Below are 18762 nucleotides of genomic sequence, written 5' to 3' on the forward strand. Positions count from 1 at the left end.
TGCCACTTGTCACTAGGCCTCAGAGGGTAGCTGGGCAGGGACAGCAGGCCCCAGTGGTCTGACAAACGTTTAGGTTCACAGCAGAGCACAATAGAAATGTAGGTTTGACTCGTTTGGACAGGGAGAAAGCGTCAGAGCTTGGCTGCTTTTTGGCTCTTGAAAGATAGGAGAACAGAGACGGCCACAGAGATAAAATATTCCCTGGGATTCTGACGGACTTGGGTGAGGAGGGGATGGAGGAGTAGACACAGCCGTAGCTGTAAAAAGCCGCCTGTCAGCTACGAGGCAGGATCCTGACGAATTTACGTGTCTCCTCAGTACTGTCCAAGAACAGCAAGCCAATCCACACCACCATCTTGAACCCCCACGTTCACGTCATTGGCGACGACGCAGCCTGCATCGCCTACATCCGCCTGACACAGTACATCGATGGCCAAGGCCGGCCTCGCACCACGCAGTCGGAAGAGACCCGCGTCTGGCACCGCCGCGACGGCAAGTGGCTGAACGTCCATTACCACTGTTCTGGGGCTCCAGCAGCTCCGCTCCAGTGAAGCTGAAACATGGGTACGTCCGGCCCCAGAGGCCTACGGAAAGCATTTGGGGACGGGTTGAAATTAAATCAAAAGAGTTTTCAGCTAAACATTAGGAAGAACTTTCTGGCAGTTTGAGCGGTTCCTCAGTGGAACAGGCTTCCTCAGGAGGTGGTGAGAGCTCCTTCCTTGGAGGTTTTTAAGCAGAGGCTAGATGGCCATCTGTCAGCCATGCTGATTCGATGACCTGAGGCAGATCATGAGAGGGAGGGCAGGAAGGGTTGCATCAGTGTTTGGCTCTTGTGGCCCTTTCTAACATGCCCAGGGTAATGCCGATTGCCACTTTGGGGTCAGGAAGCAATTTTCCTCCAGGCCAGATTGGCCAGGGATCCTGGAGGGTTGTGTTTTTTGTTTTTGTTTTTTGCCATCTTCTGGGCATGGAGGTGTGTAGGGAGGAGGCAGTTGTGAATTTCCTGAATTGTGCAGTGGGTTGGATTAGATGACCCTGGGGACCTCTTCCAACTCTATGATTCTATTATTATGTTTTCCTTGGGGGGACCCTATTTGGGTGGAAAGGCGGCTAAAAAATTGGGCAGGAGAGAGGAGGGGCCCCTTCCAAGTGCCGTGCGCCTCCCCATGTAAATGTGGCCCCTCTTTTTGAGTCACTCCGCCCGCTTAAATCCAGGGGTGTCCGCCCAGTCCTCCAGGAGGCCCCATTGGAAAGCATTTCATTAACCCTGCTGTCTTTTTCCTTCCGCCTTCCCCACCCTTCGGCTCTCTCCTCCCTGCAGCAGCTTTCGGAGATACTCAGCGGGAGGGCAATATCTTCTCAGCAAGCAGCTCTGGAGTGCCTGGATCACAGCGACGGTCACGTTTGTTTTGACGTCGAAAAAAAATAAATTACAAAAAAAAAAAAGAATTACAAAACCGGCAGCCGCCAAATGCACGATACCCTGCATGAATCCGACGCTGCGGGCACTGCCGCCTTTCTGTTGTTTTTCCACGGATCCATCGTGTCTGTTCTGCTGTACGAAGGTGTCTTTTAAATCTCGAGCGAAAACCCATATTGTTTGTGTAGCGGGCGAGGCCGCCGCCCACGGTGGAGGGCCCGCCGCCTCCTCTCCAGGGCTGAGGCCGGGTCGGCGGCTGGAGCATCTTTCGGAATCAGAGCCGAGGAGGGGGAGAGCGGGGCGGCCAAGGGCCGTGCCTCGGGAAGGCGCGGCGGGGGTCTCATCTTGTCTCGGGCGATGCTGAAGTGTGGCCGGTGATGGGGGGGGAGGCCTGGGGCCAGCATGGAAAATAAAAGGGGGGCGCAAGGTGGAAGGAGGACATTTCTCCCCCCCCCTCTGCAACCCAGCAGACTGACTCGAGCCCGAATTGTCGGCAGCGGGGACTCCGCAGCGGTCAGCCGCCGGCTCCCACCGACGGACTGCATAAAAACGAACAAGGATGTTTTCAGGAACAAGTGTGTGTGGGGGTTTTTTGCGCTGGTTTTCAATAGCATAGGAGCTTGCTCTTCGGAGATGCACTGATTTTTTAGAAACGGCCACTCCTCAGAGGCACGGAGTCAGTTGATATCAGAAAAGTTTAAGAGCAAAAATACTAGGGGGAAGAGTACATGAATGGCTTCTCTTATTCTTGGGGGTTTGTTTGGGTTTTTTTTCTCTCCTCTAGGTAGAATAGATGGGATCCAGAGTGCTGCGGAATGTGTGTTCCTTAGGAAACAGTTGGGAAAAAAAAAACTTAAGTGTCGCATTCTGCCCTGAAGATCTGCACACGTATGCGTTTGCTTTCCTGTAAGGTGTGTGACTTAGTTTGTGTTTTTTACAGTAATCTCTCTATGTGCTCCTCTCACTGTGGGGCTTTGTCGGCATCCCAGTTTGGCCTGTCCTCTGACAGACGGGCCGAGGGAGCCGGCATCTTCAGGCAAGTACTTCTTCCACCGGCCCGTTCCATCTAACATCGTTGCTTTGTTTCCTGTTGTTCCATTGAGTTTGTTGGATATATTTTTTTTAACAATCCCCATTCATGCGGTGGGGCTATTCAGTGATGGATTATTGAGTCAGAGCCTCCTTGGCTCGCCCGCAGGCGAGGGGCTCTCCAGTTTCTGCTTGAGGTTCTTCTGATAGAGAAGGACCCTTCTGCACCCAGGGGAAAGGGAAGCCTAACCCGCCGGGGGGCTGCCATGGCGCATGGCCCCTCTTTCTCTCCCTTGCTCCCGAGGCGTGCAATCTGTATCCTTTATTCCCGACACGGGAAACGTTTAACAATTGTGTGTCTTGGCTGTTGATTAATCCCATTTCCAAGTAGTCGGAGTGGGGAAATAGAAGCTTTCCTAGTAAACTTTTTTGAGTTCAGGCGTTAACACCGTGGCACGCTCTGCACACTGTCTGCGTGGGGCACCCCCCAAAAAAGCTTTCTGCATGTCTTGCCACTAGAGCTTGAAAAACGGGAACGGAGCTGCCCAGATAGGACCGAGCCGGAAAGCAAGCGCGGCAGCTTTGGAAACGGAGCCAAGGGCAATCGCGAGAATGAGAACTTGGAAAGATCGCAGAAGGGGGGGAAAGGGCGCGTTTTGGGCCCGGGGGCCCTAGGGCTTTTCCTCCTGCCGAAGAGGGACTGCCGGCTCTGCCCCACTGCGCTTAACACCGTGTGGGACATCTCTCTTTTGCACGGTTGGCCTGTGCAAACCCTCTTCCCACCCTTGTGACCTTCAGCATTGAGGAGGAAGTGGGGAAGAGCTTGGTGTCAAAAGAAGGGAGGCGCGCTCAATTTTTGCAGATGGGACAGACTTAAGACAGCACGAAGGCTCACGAGTGAGGCAGAAAAGAAAAGCCTTGATAATTTTATTCAGGTTTGTTTTAACAATAAAGCCACAGAGTGGGGAACAGGAAATTAGTTATGCAGCTTAAAAGAAAAAGAAAAAAGGACAAATTCTGCATGCTTTTAGGTCTGATCTTTCCTTGTCTCTTTATCTGAAGATGATTAATAATAAACCCTCTGTATTAAGTACCTGCATCTTTCAAAAACGAATTTTTGAGGGGGAAAGTTTGAGTTGGATTTTTTTTTTTGTCTTCGTTTTTGCACAGTCTTTATGACATGTTCTAATTTAATGAGAACCTTAGCTTGGTATGGCCTTTCTCAAACACAGCTACAGACCTTTAGCATTCTTAATGTTCTCTTACGGGATTAATGTAAGCATCTATATAATATCATGTTTTAAACAGGAAATGGAAGATGTTTGATGCAAAAACTTTTTTTGCATGATAGAGAAATAATTGAAATTGTTAGGCTTTTTTTCCTGAATGTTGGTAGAACCTTCATAGCTTTGTTATAATGAAACCTTGAACTGAAAATATTTAATAAAATAACATTTAAATCGTGGGGAAAAAGTTGTATTCTTAACCTTCGTCTGAGTTTGCTGCTGTTCAGACACTTGCTGTCCGGGTTCAAGCAGGTAACTGAGGTGAGAGAGAAAACAGCATAGTCGAAACACAGTTCGGGGGGGGGGGGGGTGTTGAAGCACGGGTGTTCAGAAGCCCAAGCATCAAAACCAGAAGGGCAGAGCCAAACGGCACAAAAGAGATCACAGTCCAGAAGGTCAAATACACCAACGTCTCAAACAAGGCAAGGAACAAGGGCAGGCACACAAGGACTGTGGACAAGTCGCTTCCACTCTCGGGCGCCAATTCCTGGCTGCTTTTTTTCAGGAAAACCCTGGAGAGTCATGCGGGGACAGGTACACCTCGTCAACGGCTGAGCACCCTCGGTGGCCTTCAGTCCTGATCCTGGGAGAGCCAGCATGGCGGAGTGGTTAAGAGTGCTAGACGCTAATCTGGAGAACCGGGTTTGATTCCCCACTCCTACGCATGAGTGGTGGACTCTAATCTGGAGAACCGGGTTCGATTCCCCACTCGTCCACATGAGCGGCGAACTCTAATCTGGAGAACTGGGTTTGATTCCCCACTCTTCCACATAAGCGGCAGGCTCTAATCTGATGAACCGGGTTCGATTCCCCACTCCTCCACATGCAGCCTGCTGGGTGACCTTGGGCTAGTCACAGCTGTCTCCAGACTCTCAGCCCCACCTACCTTACAAGGTGTCTGTTGGGAGGGAGGGAAGGTAAGCTGCTTTGAGACTCCTTTCAGTATAGAAAAGCGGGGTATAAAAACCAACTCGTCGTCGTCTTCTGTGGTGATTCAAGCACACGGCCAGAGGTTGACCGGTGTCGGGCTGTCAACAGTGTGCAATGGGGCTGGGCCTGCACCCCCCTCTGGGCCTGCCTTCTCTGGCATTCCAAGGGCTCTGGCGACCCTAGGGCTGAGTCTGGCGGTTGTGGGGCTTCTGCGTCAGGTCCCGGGCTGCAGGACTGAGGGGGTAGCAAGCTAGCCTAGGCCCCAGACTCTCCCTCTGCACCTGACGAAGTCTCCTCCTCCTCCTCAGCCGGTGGGTCTTCCTGCAACTTCCGGGGGCTGGGACCGGCTTCCTCCGTCTCATCTCATCCGAGGAGGCGTCGGCAGGCAGACCTGCAACATCTGCTCTGCTTCCTCTCGTCTGTCTGTGGAGGACAAGGCGTTCCTGTGGGGTCCCTGGTTGAAAAGAAGTAGAAAACCTATGGAAAAAACACAGAACATCATAAAATAACAGGATTTGGTAAGACGGTTTAACGGCCGTCGTGCCACGAATTTAGATGCCGTGGAATCTCACCCTTCCTAAACAACTTAGGGCTTCCTAAACAGCTTAGGGTTCAGGGGAGACATGATAGAGGTCTATAAAATTATGCCTGGTATGGAGAGCGTGGACAGGGAGAAGCGTTTCTCCCTCTCCCATGATACTAGAATGCGGGGGTCATCTGCTGAAGCTGGAGGGGGAGAGGATCAAACAGGCAACAGGAAGTATTTCTTCACACAGCGCATAGTTAAATTGTGGAACTCCCTGCCCCAGGATGTGGTGACGGCTGCCAACTTGGAAGGCTTGAAGAGGGGAGTGGACATGTTCCTGGAGGAGAGGGGTATTCATGGCTACTAGTAAAAATGGATACTAGTCACGATGCACACCTATTCTTTCCAGGATCAGAGGAGCAGGCCTGTTATGTTAGGTGCTTTGGAACACAGGCAGGATGGTGCCGCTGCAGTCGTCTTGTTTGTGGGCTTCCTAGAGGCACCTGGTTGGCCACTGTATGAACAGACTGCGGGGTCAGCAGATGACCCCATGTTCTGGCATTATGAGAAAGGGAGAAAAGCTTCCCCCTGTTCACTCTCTCCATACCATGCATAATTTTATAGACTTCTATCATGTCTCCCCTTAACCGCCAAACCACGGTATGAATTTTCGACGGCACGGGTGGCTGCCGTCTTGCCTGATGCCGCATCACACCAGGCCTTGCCTGTCCCCTCAGGCAAACTGTCAGAGTAGATGTGCCTAAAGCAACCCCACTGGCTGTATATTGCCGGGTGGAGGACAGGAATGGTGAACATCTGCCTTTCAGAGACATGAGACCCCCGTGGCTCATCTTTCCATTGAGCCTTCCCCAATAGGTTTCTGAGGATTCCCTAAACACCTCTTGTGAAGATTAAGGCTAAAGAATGAAACACATAACCACAAAAAAGCCATACACATAAAACGGTACAAAATTTAATGATCTTGATCTGTGAGCAATATGTAGATCCGCCCCCCCCAATGGGACCTAAACTTGCTGATGAAGCGATTTAGGCCAAGCCAGGTGTTTGTAGGTTTGTTTTTATCATTTCTGAAGAAGTTTTCAAGACTTCATTGCTAAATGGCCACACCAGACGTATGCTGGGAGGTCCTGTGTGTGGAGCCTCCAGCTATTTTTCAAACTAGAATTTAAATTTTGGCAACCGCTGGGAGCTCCAGACAGGGAACTCCCCGTACGTGGCTGGTTTGGTTCTCGGGACTTTTCAAAACTTCATTACTAAGCAAATGTTGTGGTTATATGTTGTGGATAAAAAGCACATTGAAGGAACCTTTGCTAGGAGCTATCCAAGCTGTGCATTGATCGCTCATTCCTCCCAAAAAGGATGTCTTTGCTTTGGTTTTCTGGAGCGAAGATCTGCAACTCAGCTTCTCAGCAATTGAACTGTCGTCTTTTGTTTTACACGCTTGTCATAGATCTACTATATGTGTATGTTAAGTGCAGTCAGGTTGCTTCCGACTCATGCCACCACTATGAATCAATGTCCTCCAAAACGTCCTCTCTTTAACAGCCTTGCTCAGCTCTTGCAAATTGAGGGCTGCGGCTTCCTTGATTGAGTCCATCCATCTCTTGTTGGGTCTTCCCCTTTTCTTGCTGCCTTCAACTTTTCCTAGCATGACAGTCTTTTCTAGTGACTCTTGCCTTCTCATAATGTGACCAAAATACGATATTTTGGGTCCGGTGGAACACAGGCAGGATGGTGCTGCGGTACTCGTCTTGTTTGGGGGCTTCCTAGAGGCACCTGGTTGGCCACTGTGTGAACAGACTGCTGGACTTGATGGGCCTTGGTCTGATCCACCAGGGCCTTTCTTATGTTCTTATGATAGCCTCAGTTTAGTCATTTTAGCTTCAGTTCAGTCTTGATTTGATCTAGAACCCACTGATTTGTTTTTTTGGCGGTCCAGGGTATCTGTAACACTCTCCTCCAACACCACATTTCAAAGGAATCTACTTTCTTCCTATCAGCTTCTTATCTACTATCTACACCCTGCAAATGTTCTCTGTTGTGCCCCCCATGGAATAACCTGTCTGAGGTGTGGAGTGGGGGGGCGGCTCCCACGCTTCCGGTGTTCCACAAACTATATAAAGCAGAATTCCTCCGGAGGGCACTTCTATTAGGGCAACGGAATAGAGGAATGGTTCAGAAAGGTGATAAAGGGAAAGGGATTGTGTACTACATTGTTGCATATAGGATGCATTATCTGTTTGCGGCTATTTATTGTCTTGCTGTCACTATGGTATTGTCTACTGAAGTAATCCCATATTTTTGTGTTATGTCTGAATTGTGTCTAATATTCTATGCTGGTTTCCAATTTCTGTAATCCTAGACCCAGCACTTTGCTTAGTACATGTCTCATCCTGTTGATCCCATTGCTTTACACAGTGTTGAAGAAGAGGAGTTGGTTTTTATATGCCGACTTTCTCTACCACTTAAGGAAGAATCGAACCGGCTTACAATCTCCTTGCCTCCCCACAACAGACACCCTGTGAGCTAGGTGGGGCTGAGTGTGGCTCGCCCAAGGTCACCCAGCTGGCTTCATGTGGAGGAACGGGGAATCAAATCTGGTTCTCCAGATCAGACTCCACCGCTCCAAACCACCACTCTTGACCACTACACCACACAGGGCATAGAGGTGAAGGCCATCCCCTGATGTTGCCTCTTGGCACTGGGCTTCGGAGTACGTAAGAACATCAGAAGGAGCCCTGCTGGATCAGATCAGTGGTCCATCTAGTCCAGCATCCCATCTCACACAGTGGCCAACCAGTTCTTCTGGAGAACTGTAATTCCAAGAGAACTCCAGGCCCCATCTTGAGACATATCAATACTTACAGAGTGACCGACACCAGAAGATCTAACTGGGGCATTGCTGCTTCATGACTCAGGTATCACACAGTTCTGGATGAACAGGTATTAATCAAGATTTAAACTAGGAAAACAACAGGTGGGAAGAGGGGGTGCTGATCCTTCAGTTTCCCGTGTCTTCCCATTGCAACCAATTCCTTCGGTTGCTTTCCCCCAAAATGGACCTAGAAGAAAGTCCACTCTGGCCTTTTATGCATGGCTGTTTCCCTCGCGGTCACCCCTCTGACGACTTCGGGTCTTTGTGTTGTTTATGCATGTCGTTTCCGACCGTCAGAGGTCGCCTCGCTTTCCCTGAGTTTGCCCGCGTTTTCAGGGACCTGTTTTATCTCGAATTTGAAAATGCGGGGAAATGCAAGGGGAGAGCGAGGTGACGGTCGGAAATGGCACGCATAATCAGCACAAAGACCCAAAGTCATTGGAGGGGTGACCGTGAGGGAAACAAAAACCTCTGACTTGGAGAAGAAAGGTGGCTTCAGAGGGGAAAGCAGAGAGAAGGATGCCGCTCACCTGCCCCCTTCTCTGCACGAAATTGCCGTTTTGCCCTCTTTTGCATCCATCCGGCAGTGCCCGGCGTGCACTGCTGTTCCATTCTAGTTAGTCCTTGAGCGGCTGCTCTTTTGTTATTATGGGATGCGTCCTCAGTGGAGAAGGCTGCTGCCAAGGGCTGCCAGATTATCAACTGAGCATCCAAGCGGCTGCCGCTAACCGGAGGAAACGGATCCTGTCATTTCCCTCCCCTTGAATTCTTTCCCGCTTTCTAATTTGGCCTCCTAGGTTCCTCTGACCGAAAGCCAGAGCGTTCTGGGGGAAATGGCGTTTTTTCCAACACTGTAATTCACAGCTGTGGTGTTGTCGGTGTCCAATACGCAATTACGACCTCAGCTGTTGTTAACAAGGAGTTTTCTGAAGCCTGCCATTCTTGCGGCTTGGACCCCTGTGCTGAAGGACACCTCCGGAAACCACAGCCAGCTATTTCTGCTCCACACACAACCTGGTGTTGGCAAACGGCTGCACCGTCGAGTCAAGGAGAGCTCTTTATCCCTGAAGGAAGCCGCCTCCAGCTTCTGCTATGCCGAACATTATCTTTTTATGGGGTTTCTCAGCCATGCGGATAGGAGAACTTTAATCTGCCCAGGTCTAAATCAAGTTTGAAATCACATTGAAGCACACTAGGAAATGTGTTTAGATTAAATGTTAGTGATTCCACTAATTTGGGGTGGGGAAAATTAGTCTGAGAAAACATACTAACTTCTGGCTTAATAATCAAACCCAACATCTTATTTTTTAAAACTTCCTGATCTGCATTTCTTTTAAACTTCTGGTTAGCAGCGGGTGTGAACAAGATCTTGGGGTATGGGTGGACTGTAAGTTAAATATGAGCCGCCAGTGTGACGCAGCGACAAAAACAGCTGATGCGATCTTGGGGTGCATCAACAGAGGCATAACATCCAAATCGATGTCATAGTTGCGCTGTACACTGCGTTGGTCAGGCTGCAACTGGAGTACCGTGTGCAGTTCTGGAGGCCTCACTCCAAAAAAGGATGCGGACAGAATGGAGCGGGTGCAGAGGACAGCGACAAGGATGATCCGGGGCCTGGAGACCAAGCCCTACGAGGAAGGGCTGAGGGAGCTGGCAATGTTTAGTCTGGAGAAGATTGAAGGGGGACATGATTGCTCTCTTGAAGTATTTGAAGGACTGACCCTTAGAGGAGGGCAGGGAGCTGTTCCTGTTGGCAGCAGAGGACAGGACTCGCAAGAATGGGTTTAAATTGCGGGAGGAAAAGTATTGACTGGATATCAGGCAAATGTTTTTACAGTACGAGTTGTTGGACAGTGGAATCGGCTCCCTAGGGAGGTGGTGAGCTCCCCCCTCTCTGGCAGTCTTTAAGCAGAGGCTGGACAAGCACTGGTCAGGGATGCTCTAGGCTGATCCTGCATTAAGCAGGGGGTTGGATAAGATGGCCTGTGTGGTCCCTTCCAACTCTATGATTCTATGATTCTCCCTGGCCCTACTTTAGAGGAGAAGAGGATGATCGAGGGCCTGGAGACCCAGCCCTACGAGGAAAGGCTGAGGGAGCTGGGAATGTTCAGTATGGAGAAGAGGAGGTCGAGAGGGGACATGATTGCTCAAGTATTTGAAGGACTGTCACTTAGAGGAGGGCAGGGAGCCATTCCTGTTGACAGAAGAGGAGAGGACTCGCAATAATGGGTTTAAATTTCGAGAGGAAAGGTATAGGCTGGATATTAGGAAAATTGTTTATACAGTAAGAGTTGTTCGACAGTGGAATCAGCTTCCTAGGGAGGTGGGGAGCTTCCCCCTCACTGGCAGTCTTCAGACAGAGGCTGGACAAGCACTTGTCAGGGATGCTCTAGGCTGATCTTGCACTGAGCAGAGGGGTTGGACTAGATGGCCCCTTCCAACTCTAGGATTCTATTATTAATTTACAGCATAGTATTGATCCTTTGATTATGTGCATCATCCAAGAGGCTTGAGGTGAGGAGAATCAACTGTACCATTTCAGGGGGAGAGTAGGTGATGTGAAAGACCTCTGCCTGAGACCCTGGAGAGCCGCTGCTGGTCTGAGCAGACAGTACTGACCTTGATGGACCCAGGGGGGTCTGGTTCAGTAGAAGGCAGCTTCATGCGTTCATGTGTTGAAGGTAGAATCTACCTGTGAATTTTAAATGGTTTTGTGGTGAGGGGCTGTGGCTCAGTGGCAGAGCATCTGCTCGGCGTGCAGAAGGTCCCAGGTTCAGTCCCCGGCATCTGCAGTTAAAGGGACCAGGCAAGCAGGTGATGTGAAAGACCCCTGCCTGAGACCCTGGAGAGCCATGGAGAGGGGCGGTGGCTCAGTGGCAGAGCATCTGCCTGGCATGCAGAAGGTCACAGGTTCAATCCCTGGCATCTCCACTTATAGGGACCAGGCAAGCAGGTGATGTGAAAGACCTCTGCCTGAGACCCCGGAGAGCCGCTGCCGGCCAGAGCGGGCAAGGCGGACTCGGATGGGCCTGGAGGGCCTGGTTCGGTGGAAGGCAGTTTAGCCAGGAGACAGGCCGCGCCCCCCCCCCCCCAGCCTTGGGAGTGAGTGTGTGTGTGTGTTGGGGGGGGGCGCCCGACCCCAGAGGCCTGAAGAGTGCCCCTCCCCCCTCCCCTCCCCCCTCCCCTCCCCCCTCCCGTGCCTCGGTCGCCCCCTGAGGGAAGGAGGCCCGAGCGAGCGGCGCCCCCCCCCGCCGCCTCGCCGTGCCCCGGAGCCCCAGTCCCGGCGGAGGCGGCCCTCTCCTCCCTCTCCGCCTCCCCGGGGCCTGGCTGGGCCCGTCCCCTCCCCTCCCCTCCCCTCCCCTCCGAGCGGAAGATGGCGGCGGCGGCGGCGGCCGAGGTGGGAGCCGAGCGGGCGCTGAGGCGATGGCGGGGGAGGGGGGAGGCCCGGGCCCCACGCGTAAGCCGCAGCGCGCCCTCTGGCGCCGGGGCGGCGGGCTGCGCGTAGGCCGGCGCTCGCGAGGGCCGGGCCGGGCCGGGCCGGGCGAGAGGGGGGCGAAGGCGGCGCGGGAGGGCCCTGCGGAGGAGGAGGAGGAGGAGAAGCGGCGCCGGGGGGCTTGCAGGGCCGACCCCAGGCCCGGCCCGCCCGGCGGGGGGGGGGCGAGGCGAGGGAGCGGGGTCGGGGGGCCCCTCGGTCCGGCGGGGGGTGGGGGGCGGGGGGGGGTCAGACCGCGGCCTCGTGGCGCCCCCGCTGCCCCCTTGGCCGGAGCCGATGCGAGCCAGCAGCGCTCTTACAAACAGGGAGTTTTGCTTTATATACATGCATTAATAGTAAACCCCCAATACATACGTACATACATACATACATACACGTGTGTGTGTATATATATATATATGTGTGTATATATTTGTGTGTATATATGTAAATGTGTGTGTATATATGTAAATGTGTGTGTATATGTGTGTGTGTATGTGTGTGTATGTATGTGTGTGTATGTATGTGTGTATATATGTATATGTGTGTATATATATGTAGGTGTGTGTATATGTGTGTGTGTGTATATATGTGTGTGTATATATGTCTATGTATATGTGTGAGTGTATGCATATGTGTGTGTGTATATATATGTATGCGTGTGTGTATATGTGTGTGTGTGTGTGTGTGTATATGTGTGTGTGTATGTATGTGTGTGTGTATATATGTCTATGTATATGTGTGAGTGTATGCATATGTGTGTGTATATGTGTGTGTGTGTATATATGTATATGTGTGTATATATATGTAGGTGTGTGTATATGTGTGTGTGTGTATATGTGTGTGTGTGTATATATAAAAGCGTTGAGCTTTTATACAACTATGGTGGCATAAGTACATAAGCTTTGACAAGGTTTCACAATTTTCCTTGTTTGTGCTACAGTATTTGTATGAAAGCTTAAAGCTTATGTATGTATGTAAGTAAGTAAGTAATGGAGTTTACTATTAATGAATGTGTATAAAACAGACTCATGTTTGTAACAGTGGTATTGGTTTCTATTGGTTTAGGTTCAGGTACCGCTCCCCTCTTTATATATTGGCTTTGCCTTCGCGGCAGCCCGGGGCCAAGCTGGGCTCCAGTGCCCGTCTTTACATTGAGCCTTTATTTCATTTACGACCCACCCTGGAGACCCGAAGCGGCTTACCGTAGTCGTTCTCCTCTTCCTTCTCCTGCAGGCTCAGAAAGTTTGGGTACCTCTGGTTTGCACAATTAATGCAGAGACTGCAAAACGAGTGGTTTTATTTATGCATTCGTTTTGTATTGTTTAATTCATCTGTACCTCCCCCACATACACACCTTTCTCCCCCAATGGAGAGCCGAAGAGGCTCACATCGTTCTCTCCTCCATTTTATCCTCAAAACAACCCTCTGAGGTAGGTGAGGCTGACAGAAGGTGGCTAACCCAAGGTCACCCAGCGAACTTGGGAAGAGGGCTGTGGCTAAGCATAGAGCATCTGCTTGGCATGCAGAAGGTCCCAGGTTCATTCCCCGGCGTCTCCAGTTAAAGGGACTGGGCAAGTAGGTGCTGTGAAAGACCCCTGCCTGATGGACCAAGGGTGAAAGACCCCTGCCTGATGGACCAAAGACCCTTTGATGGACCAAGGGTCTGATTCAGTACAAGGCAGCTTCATGTGTTCATGTGACAGTCTTCAAGGGCAGTCCCATGTAGGCTTGTTGCAGTAATCTAATCTAGTTGTTACCAGGACGTGCGCCAGAGTGACAGGATATTACTAAGGGAAATTTCGGGGCTGTGGCTCAGTGGAAGAGCCTCTGCTTTGCCTTCAGAAGGCCCTGGGTTCAATCCCCGGCATTTCCAGTTAAAGAGACTAGGCAAGTAGGTGATGTGAAAGACCCCTGCCTGAGACCCTGGAGAGCTGCTGCTGGTCTGAGTAGACAGTACTGACCTTGATAGACCAAGGGTCTGATTCAGTATAAGGCAGCTTCATGCGTTCACGTGTTTCATGGCACCGGTGGGGATTCGAACCTGTCTCTCCCAGATTCTAGCCTCGACACTCTTAACAGCAGGAGTGTCGAACTGATTTGTCACGAGGGCCAGAGATGAAATAAATGTCACTTGGTCGGGCCGGGCCACACCTTGCCACCCCAGATTGGGGCTGGTGGGGGGGGGGGGGTGGCTGCCTCGGCTAAAGAGTCCGAAGCGGACTTGCCACCCCAGATCAGGACTGGGGTGGTGGCTGGCTTGCGGGGTGGAGAAGAGCTCTCAAGGGGCTGTATCTGCGGGCCGTATGTTGCCATTCCTGCTCTAACTGCTATACCGCGTTAATGCTGAGTCTGGCTACTGCCCCCCCCCCCCCGGGGCTCCATGATAAGCACGTTCCTGGTTTTGGCCATCAAACTTAACCTCAGAGGGTTGTTAAAAGGGTTTTATGATCGGGGAAGCGCGCCTGATGGGCAGAAAGGTTATATAAATGCTCAGTATTCGTGATAATAGTATTACTCCCCTTCATTCGAAGCGTTCATGGCAACGCTGCGTAGAATTAGCCTTTCCCCACTTTGATGTTGCTGTGAAGAAGGAGGAGAAAGTTGTCCTTTGCCAGAACGAGTCTTGAAAAATCCTTGTGTGTCCCCCACCCTCCCCCCGCCCCCATCATGCAACTCAGAAACCGAGGAATTCCTGATCCACTGCCAAGAAATGGTGGTGATGGAAAGTCCCGTCAAGTCACAGCCGAATTATGGCGGCCCTGTAGGGCAGGGGAGGGGCTGTGGCTCAGTGGTAGAGCATCTGCTTGGCATGCAGAAGGTCCCAGGTTCAATCCCCGGCATCTCCAGTTAAAGGGTGATGTGAAAGATCTCTGCCTGAGACCCTGGAGAGCCGCTGCCAGTCTGAGTAGACAGTACTGACTTTGATGGACCCAGGGTCTGATTCAGTAGAAGGCAGTTTCATGTGTTCATGTGTTTCACCCTTTTTTGGGAGGGGCTGTGGCTCTGTGGCAGAGCATCTGCTTGGCATGCAGATGGTCCCAGGTTCAATCCCTGTCATATCCAGTTAAAGGGAGTAGGCAAATAGGTGATGTGAAAGACCTCCGCCTGAGACCCTGGAGACATTACTGACTTTGATGGCCCAAGGGTCTGATTCAGTATAAGGCAGCTTCATGTGTTCATGTGGTGTCAAACTCAATTGTTATGAGGGCCAGATATGGCATAAATGCCACTTGGTCAGGCTGGGCCATGCCTTGCTGGCCCGGATCGAGGGTAGGGGGTGTGTGGCTTCCTCAACTGGCTCTCAAGGGGTCGGATCCGACCCACTGGCCTTATGTTTGGCACCCCTGCTGTAGGGTTTTCAAGACAAGGGATGTTCAGAGATGGTTTTGCTGCTGCCTGCCTTTGTGTTTTAGCCCTGGGCTTCTTTGGTGGTCTCCCATCCAAGCACTAACCAGGGCTGAGCCTGCTTAGTTTCTGAGATCTGACAAGATAGGGCTAGTTTGGGCCACTCTGTACAGAACAAATGCGGGGGGAGGGAGAATAAATGGTCCATCCCCAACAGAAAATTGGTTTGGTTCCTGCCTGCAACCAGGGTTTAACTGCAAGTTTATACATCCAGGGATTTCCAAGGCTCCTTCTTGTAACAATAATCTATGGTTTGGCATTATGTGTGAACGCAGACCATGATTTGCGCCAAGCCATCCGGAGGAGCTGTTGAGTGCAATGGGTCCTGAGCTCCCTGTTTCATTCCACTTTATTCTTAAGGCCACCCTGTGAGATTTGAAGCGCCAGGGCCATGGCGCAGTTCGTGTCACAGGGAGGAGCCGTGGCTCAGTAGTAGAGCATCTGCTTGGCATGCAGAAGGTTGCAAGTTCAATCCCCGGCATCTCCAGTTAAAGGGACTATGCTGGTAGGTCATGTGAAAGACCCCTGCCTGAGACCTTGGAGAGGTGCTGCCGGTCTGAGTAGACAATACTGACTTCGATGAACCAAGGGTCTGATTCAGTATAAGGCAGCTTCGTGTGTTCATGTGTGCTTGGTGGTGGATGCATGGGGGTCGTGGGTTCCAACTCTGGCATTTCCATTTGAAAGGATCAGGTAGTAGGCGACGTGAAAAACCTCTGCTGGGGACCCTGGACAGCCGCTGCCAGTCTGAGAAGGCAATACTGACCTTAACTGGTCAATGGTCTGATTCACTTTAAGGAGCTTTAGGGGTATTCATGTTCCATGCTCAATAATGAAGCATCTGCTTTGCCTTTAGAAGGTCCCAGCTTCAAATGCTGGCATCTCCATTTAAAAAGATTTGTTAGTAGGCAAAGTTGAAAGACCTCTACCTGAGACCCTTAGCTAGCTGCTGCCAGTCAGAGCAGGCAGTACTTGGTAGGCTAAGGGTCTGACTCAGCGCTTCTCACATCTCACAGTGAACGCGTGAAAATCCTGTACATGAGTGTATACATTTGTTTGTACGAAAGAGCCAAACACACTTTAGCTTTACAGATTAAACAGGGACCAACTTAAATTGCACGTTCAGGCCTGTGGAAGAATGCGGACAAAAGCGCCACTCTGAGCAGATGGTGCTAGACTTTATCCAGTTGCCTGACGTTGTATGGAGCAGCTTTGTTTGGGTGTAAGGTAGGTTAGATGAGACGTTTTTGGGAAGGGCAAAACAGTAGTTCTGAAGAGTCGCAGTGACGAGCGTTGTAAGTGTGTGTTAGAGAAGAAGGAGAAGGGGAAGAAGAAGAGTTAGTTTTTATATGCCGATTTTCTCTACCACTTAAGGGAGACTCAAACCAGCTTACAATCACCTTCCCCTCCCCACAACAGACACCCTGTGAGGTAGGTGAGGCTGAGAAAGCTCTAAGAGAGCTGTGACTAGCCCAAGGTCATCCAGCTGGCTTCGTGTGGAGGAGCGGGGAAACAAATCCAGTTCACCAGATTAGCCTCCACCGCTCATGTTGAGGAGTGGGGAATCAAATCCTGTTCTCCAGCTCAGAGTCCACCACTCCAAACCACCGCTCTTAACCACTACACCACACTGGCTCCTATAAATACTCTCTTGAATTTCTCTGCTGATGGTGAAAAATGGCTTGTCTTTTTGCCTTTCCCTGCTTGTCCTGTTTTTTTTTAATCTTCCTAATGCCAGAGGGTATGTATGTAAGCTTTGGAATACGCAGGAGTGGCGTGGGTTGGAGACGAGGCAGCGTTTCTATTATTATTAATAACTTTACTGGGATGATATGTGTCATGATTTGCACACCGAAACCACTAGACGAATGCTAAGTGTTATTCTGCCTTGCCCCAGAACCTGGGGCAGGGAACAAAGAACACAACGAGAAGAACTAGTAGAACCGGAATAGTATCTAGACTGAAGGTGGATCAGGAAGAGAGAGACATGTGCACATTTACCATCAACCAAAAGAGGAACATGACCTGTGTATCGCCCTTCCAAACACGCAGGTGCAGAGCTTTTTCAGTGGTGGCACCTCGCGGCTTGCTTACATTCCTTTATCCCTTAGAAGCTCCTTGATCCATTGATCTTGAGCAGCATACATCTAATGTCTGAGGGCTATAAGGACTGAAACAAATCTTGCCACTGACAATGTAGCCTTGGGATCCCTGTCACTTAATAAAGAAGGCATTGTGTCAGACACAGAGGCATTAGATTTATATGTTAAAAGGGGAGAGGTACAATGTGATCGGAGAGATACAATGTGTTCCTCATAAAAGCGGCGCTCTAAGAGGGCCTGAGCTAATGAATCGATAGAGCCAGAAGAGCAAGAACAGGTCCTGTCTGGATATGGTATATTCAAAATCCTGCCCTGCATAAGCCATAGAGGGGTTAGCATTCAGTCTAGCTAAGCAGAAGGCTTTAGAAAGACGAGGAGTTGTCAAATAATAAGTATAAGCGGGCAAATCGAGTGGCAGATTACCGTGGTGTCTCTGAGGTTGCAGGGTTAGCATCATAGAATCGAAGGCCATTTATGCATGGGAGGTTTTGCCTTGGATTTGCTGCTCTCTAGATGCACATTTTCCCCGTCCGAATTCTCAAAACTCTGCCTGGGGGCTTACTTATCCATCCCTTTTAGCTTGGGAAGAAGGTGGTTAAGGGGAGACATAGAAGGTCTATAACGGGTGGGGAACCTTTTTCCTGCCAAGGGCCATTTGCACATTTATAACATCATTCGGGGGCCATACCAGGTGTAGATCTCCCGGTGGGGGGGGGGAGAGGCTAGGGTTGCCAGGTCTCCGGCCACCACCTGAAGGTTGGCAACCCCAGGGGACGCCACGCAGAGAAAGCATGGAGGGCGCCCCCGCTCCCCCCCAGGTGGGAGGGCAGCCAGCGGTGGGCCCGAGCAAACGAGGCACCAGGGGGGCACAGCCCACAGTGGATCAGCAAGGGAGAAAGGAAGGAAAACAGAGAAAGAGGAAAAGGGAGAGAGGGAGAAAGAAATGGAAAGAGGGGGAGAAAGAAAAGGACTGAGGGAGACAGACAAAGAAAGAGACAGAAAGAGATGGAGAGAGAAAAGCCTCCCCCCCACACACACACCTGCCGGCCCCACGTGACCTGGCCCCAGGCTCCATGCCCTCCCACCCCCAGAGTCCACAAAAGGCCCCCCAAAGCCTGATCGGCTCCTGCACGCATGCTCTGCCGCCAGGAGCCACGGGCCTCTTTTCCCCCTCTCCCTCTCGTTGCTCAACAGCCGACAGGCAGCAAGAGGGGCTTACAGTGTGCCCCAGCGTTCCTGCACGCTGCGGCTATAGGGGGCAGCCTTGGGGGAAGCGTCCCTCCCCCTCCTCTCGCCGACCAACAGCCGTCAGTTGGCGAGAGGAGGTCCAAAGGGCGCCGCAGCGCCCCTGCAAGCCGTGGCCCCAGGAACACCCTCAGGGAGGGCCGCCCTGTGCCGCACCTCCACGGTGGGGCCCCGGAGCTCCCGAGTGCCACAAAAAATGTCCTTGGGGGCCGCATATGGCCCCCGGGCCTGAGGTTCCCCATCCCTGGTCTATAAAATTATGCCTGGTATGGAGAGAGTGGACAGGGAGAAGCTTTTCTCCCTCTCTCATAATACTAGAATGTGGGGTCATCTGCTGAAGCTGGAGGGTGAGAGATTCAAAACTGATAAAAGTAAGTCTTCACACAACGCATAGTTAAATGGTTGGAACTCCCTGCCCCAGGATGTGGTGATGGCTGCCAACTTG

The 18762-nt window shown here is 51.3% G+C and overlaps 1 protein-coding gene across 37 annotated transcripts in view; it reads left to right on the plus strand.

Moving 5' to 3' along the window:
* CAMK2G (calcium/calmodulin dependent protein kinase II gamma) overlaps positions 1-1430 on the plus strand; it is a 177014-nt gene extending 175584 nt beyond the window's left edge. For all 37 annotated transcript variants that reach the window (XM_056849143.1, XM_056849152.1, XM_056849150.1 and 34 more), the window contains 2 exons: positions 319-564; positions 1325-1430. In XM_056849143.1, coding sequence (XP_056705121.1) covers positions 319-551 — 233 coding nt within the window. In that variant the 3' untranslated portion in view covers positions 552-564; positions 1325-1430. The remainder of the gene's footprint in view (positions 1-318; positions 565-1324) is intronic.
* The last annotated feature ends 17332 nt before the right edge of the window (positions 1431-18762 follow it).

Source organism: Euleptes europaea, chromosome 4 (genome assembly GCF_029931775.1).
Source record: "Euleptes europaea isolate rEulEur1 chromosome 4, rEulEur1.hap1, whole genome shotgun sequence".
Taxonomy (NCBI): domain Eukaryota; kingdom Metazoa; phylum Chordata; class Lepidosauria; order Squamata; family Sphaerodactylidae; genus Euleptes; species Euleptes europaea.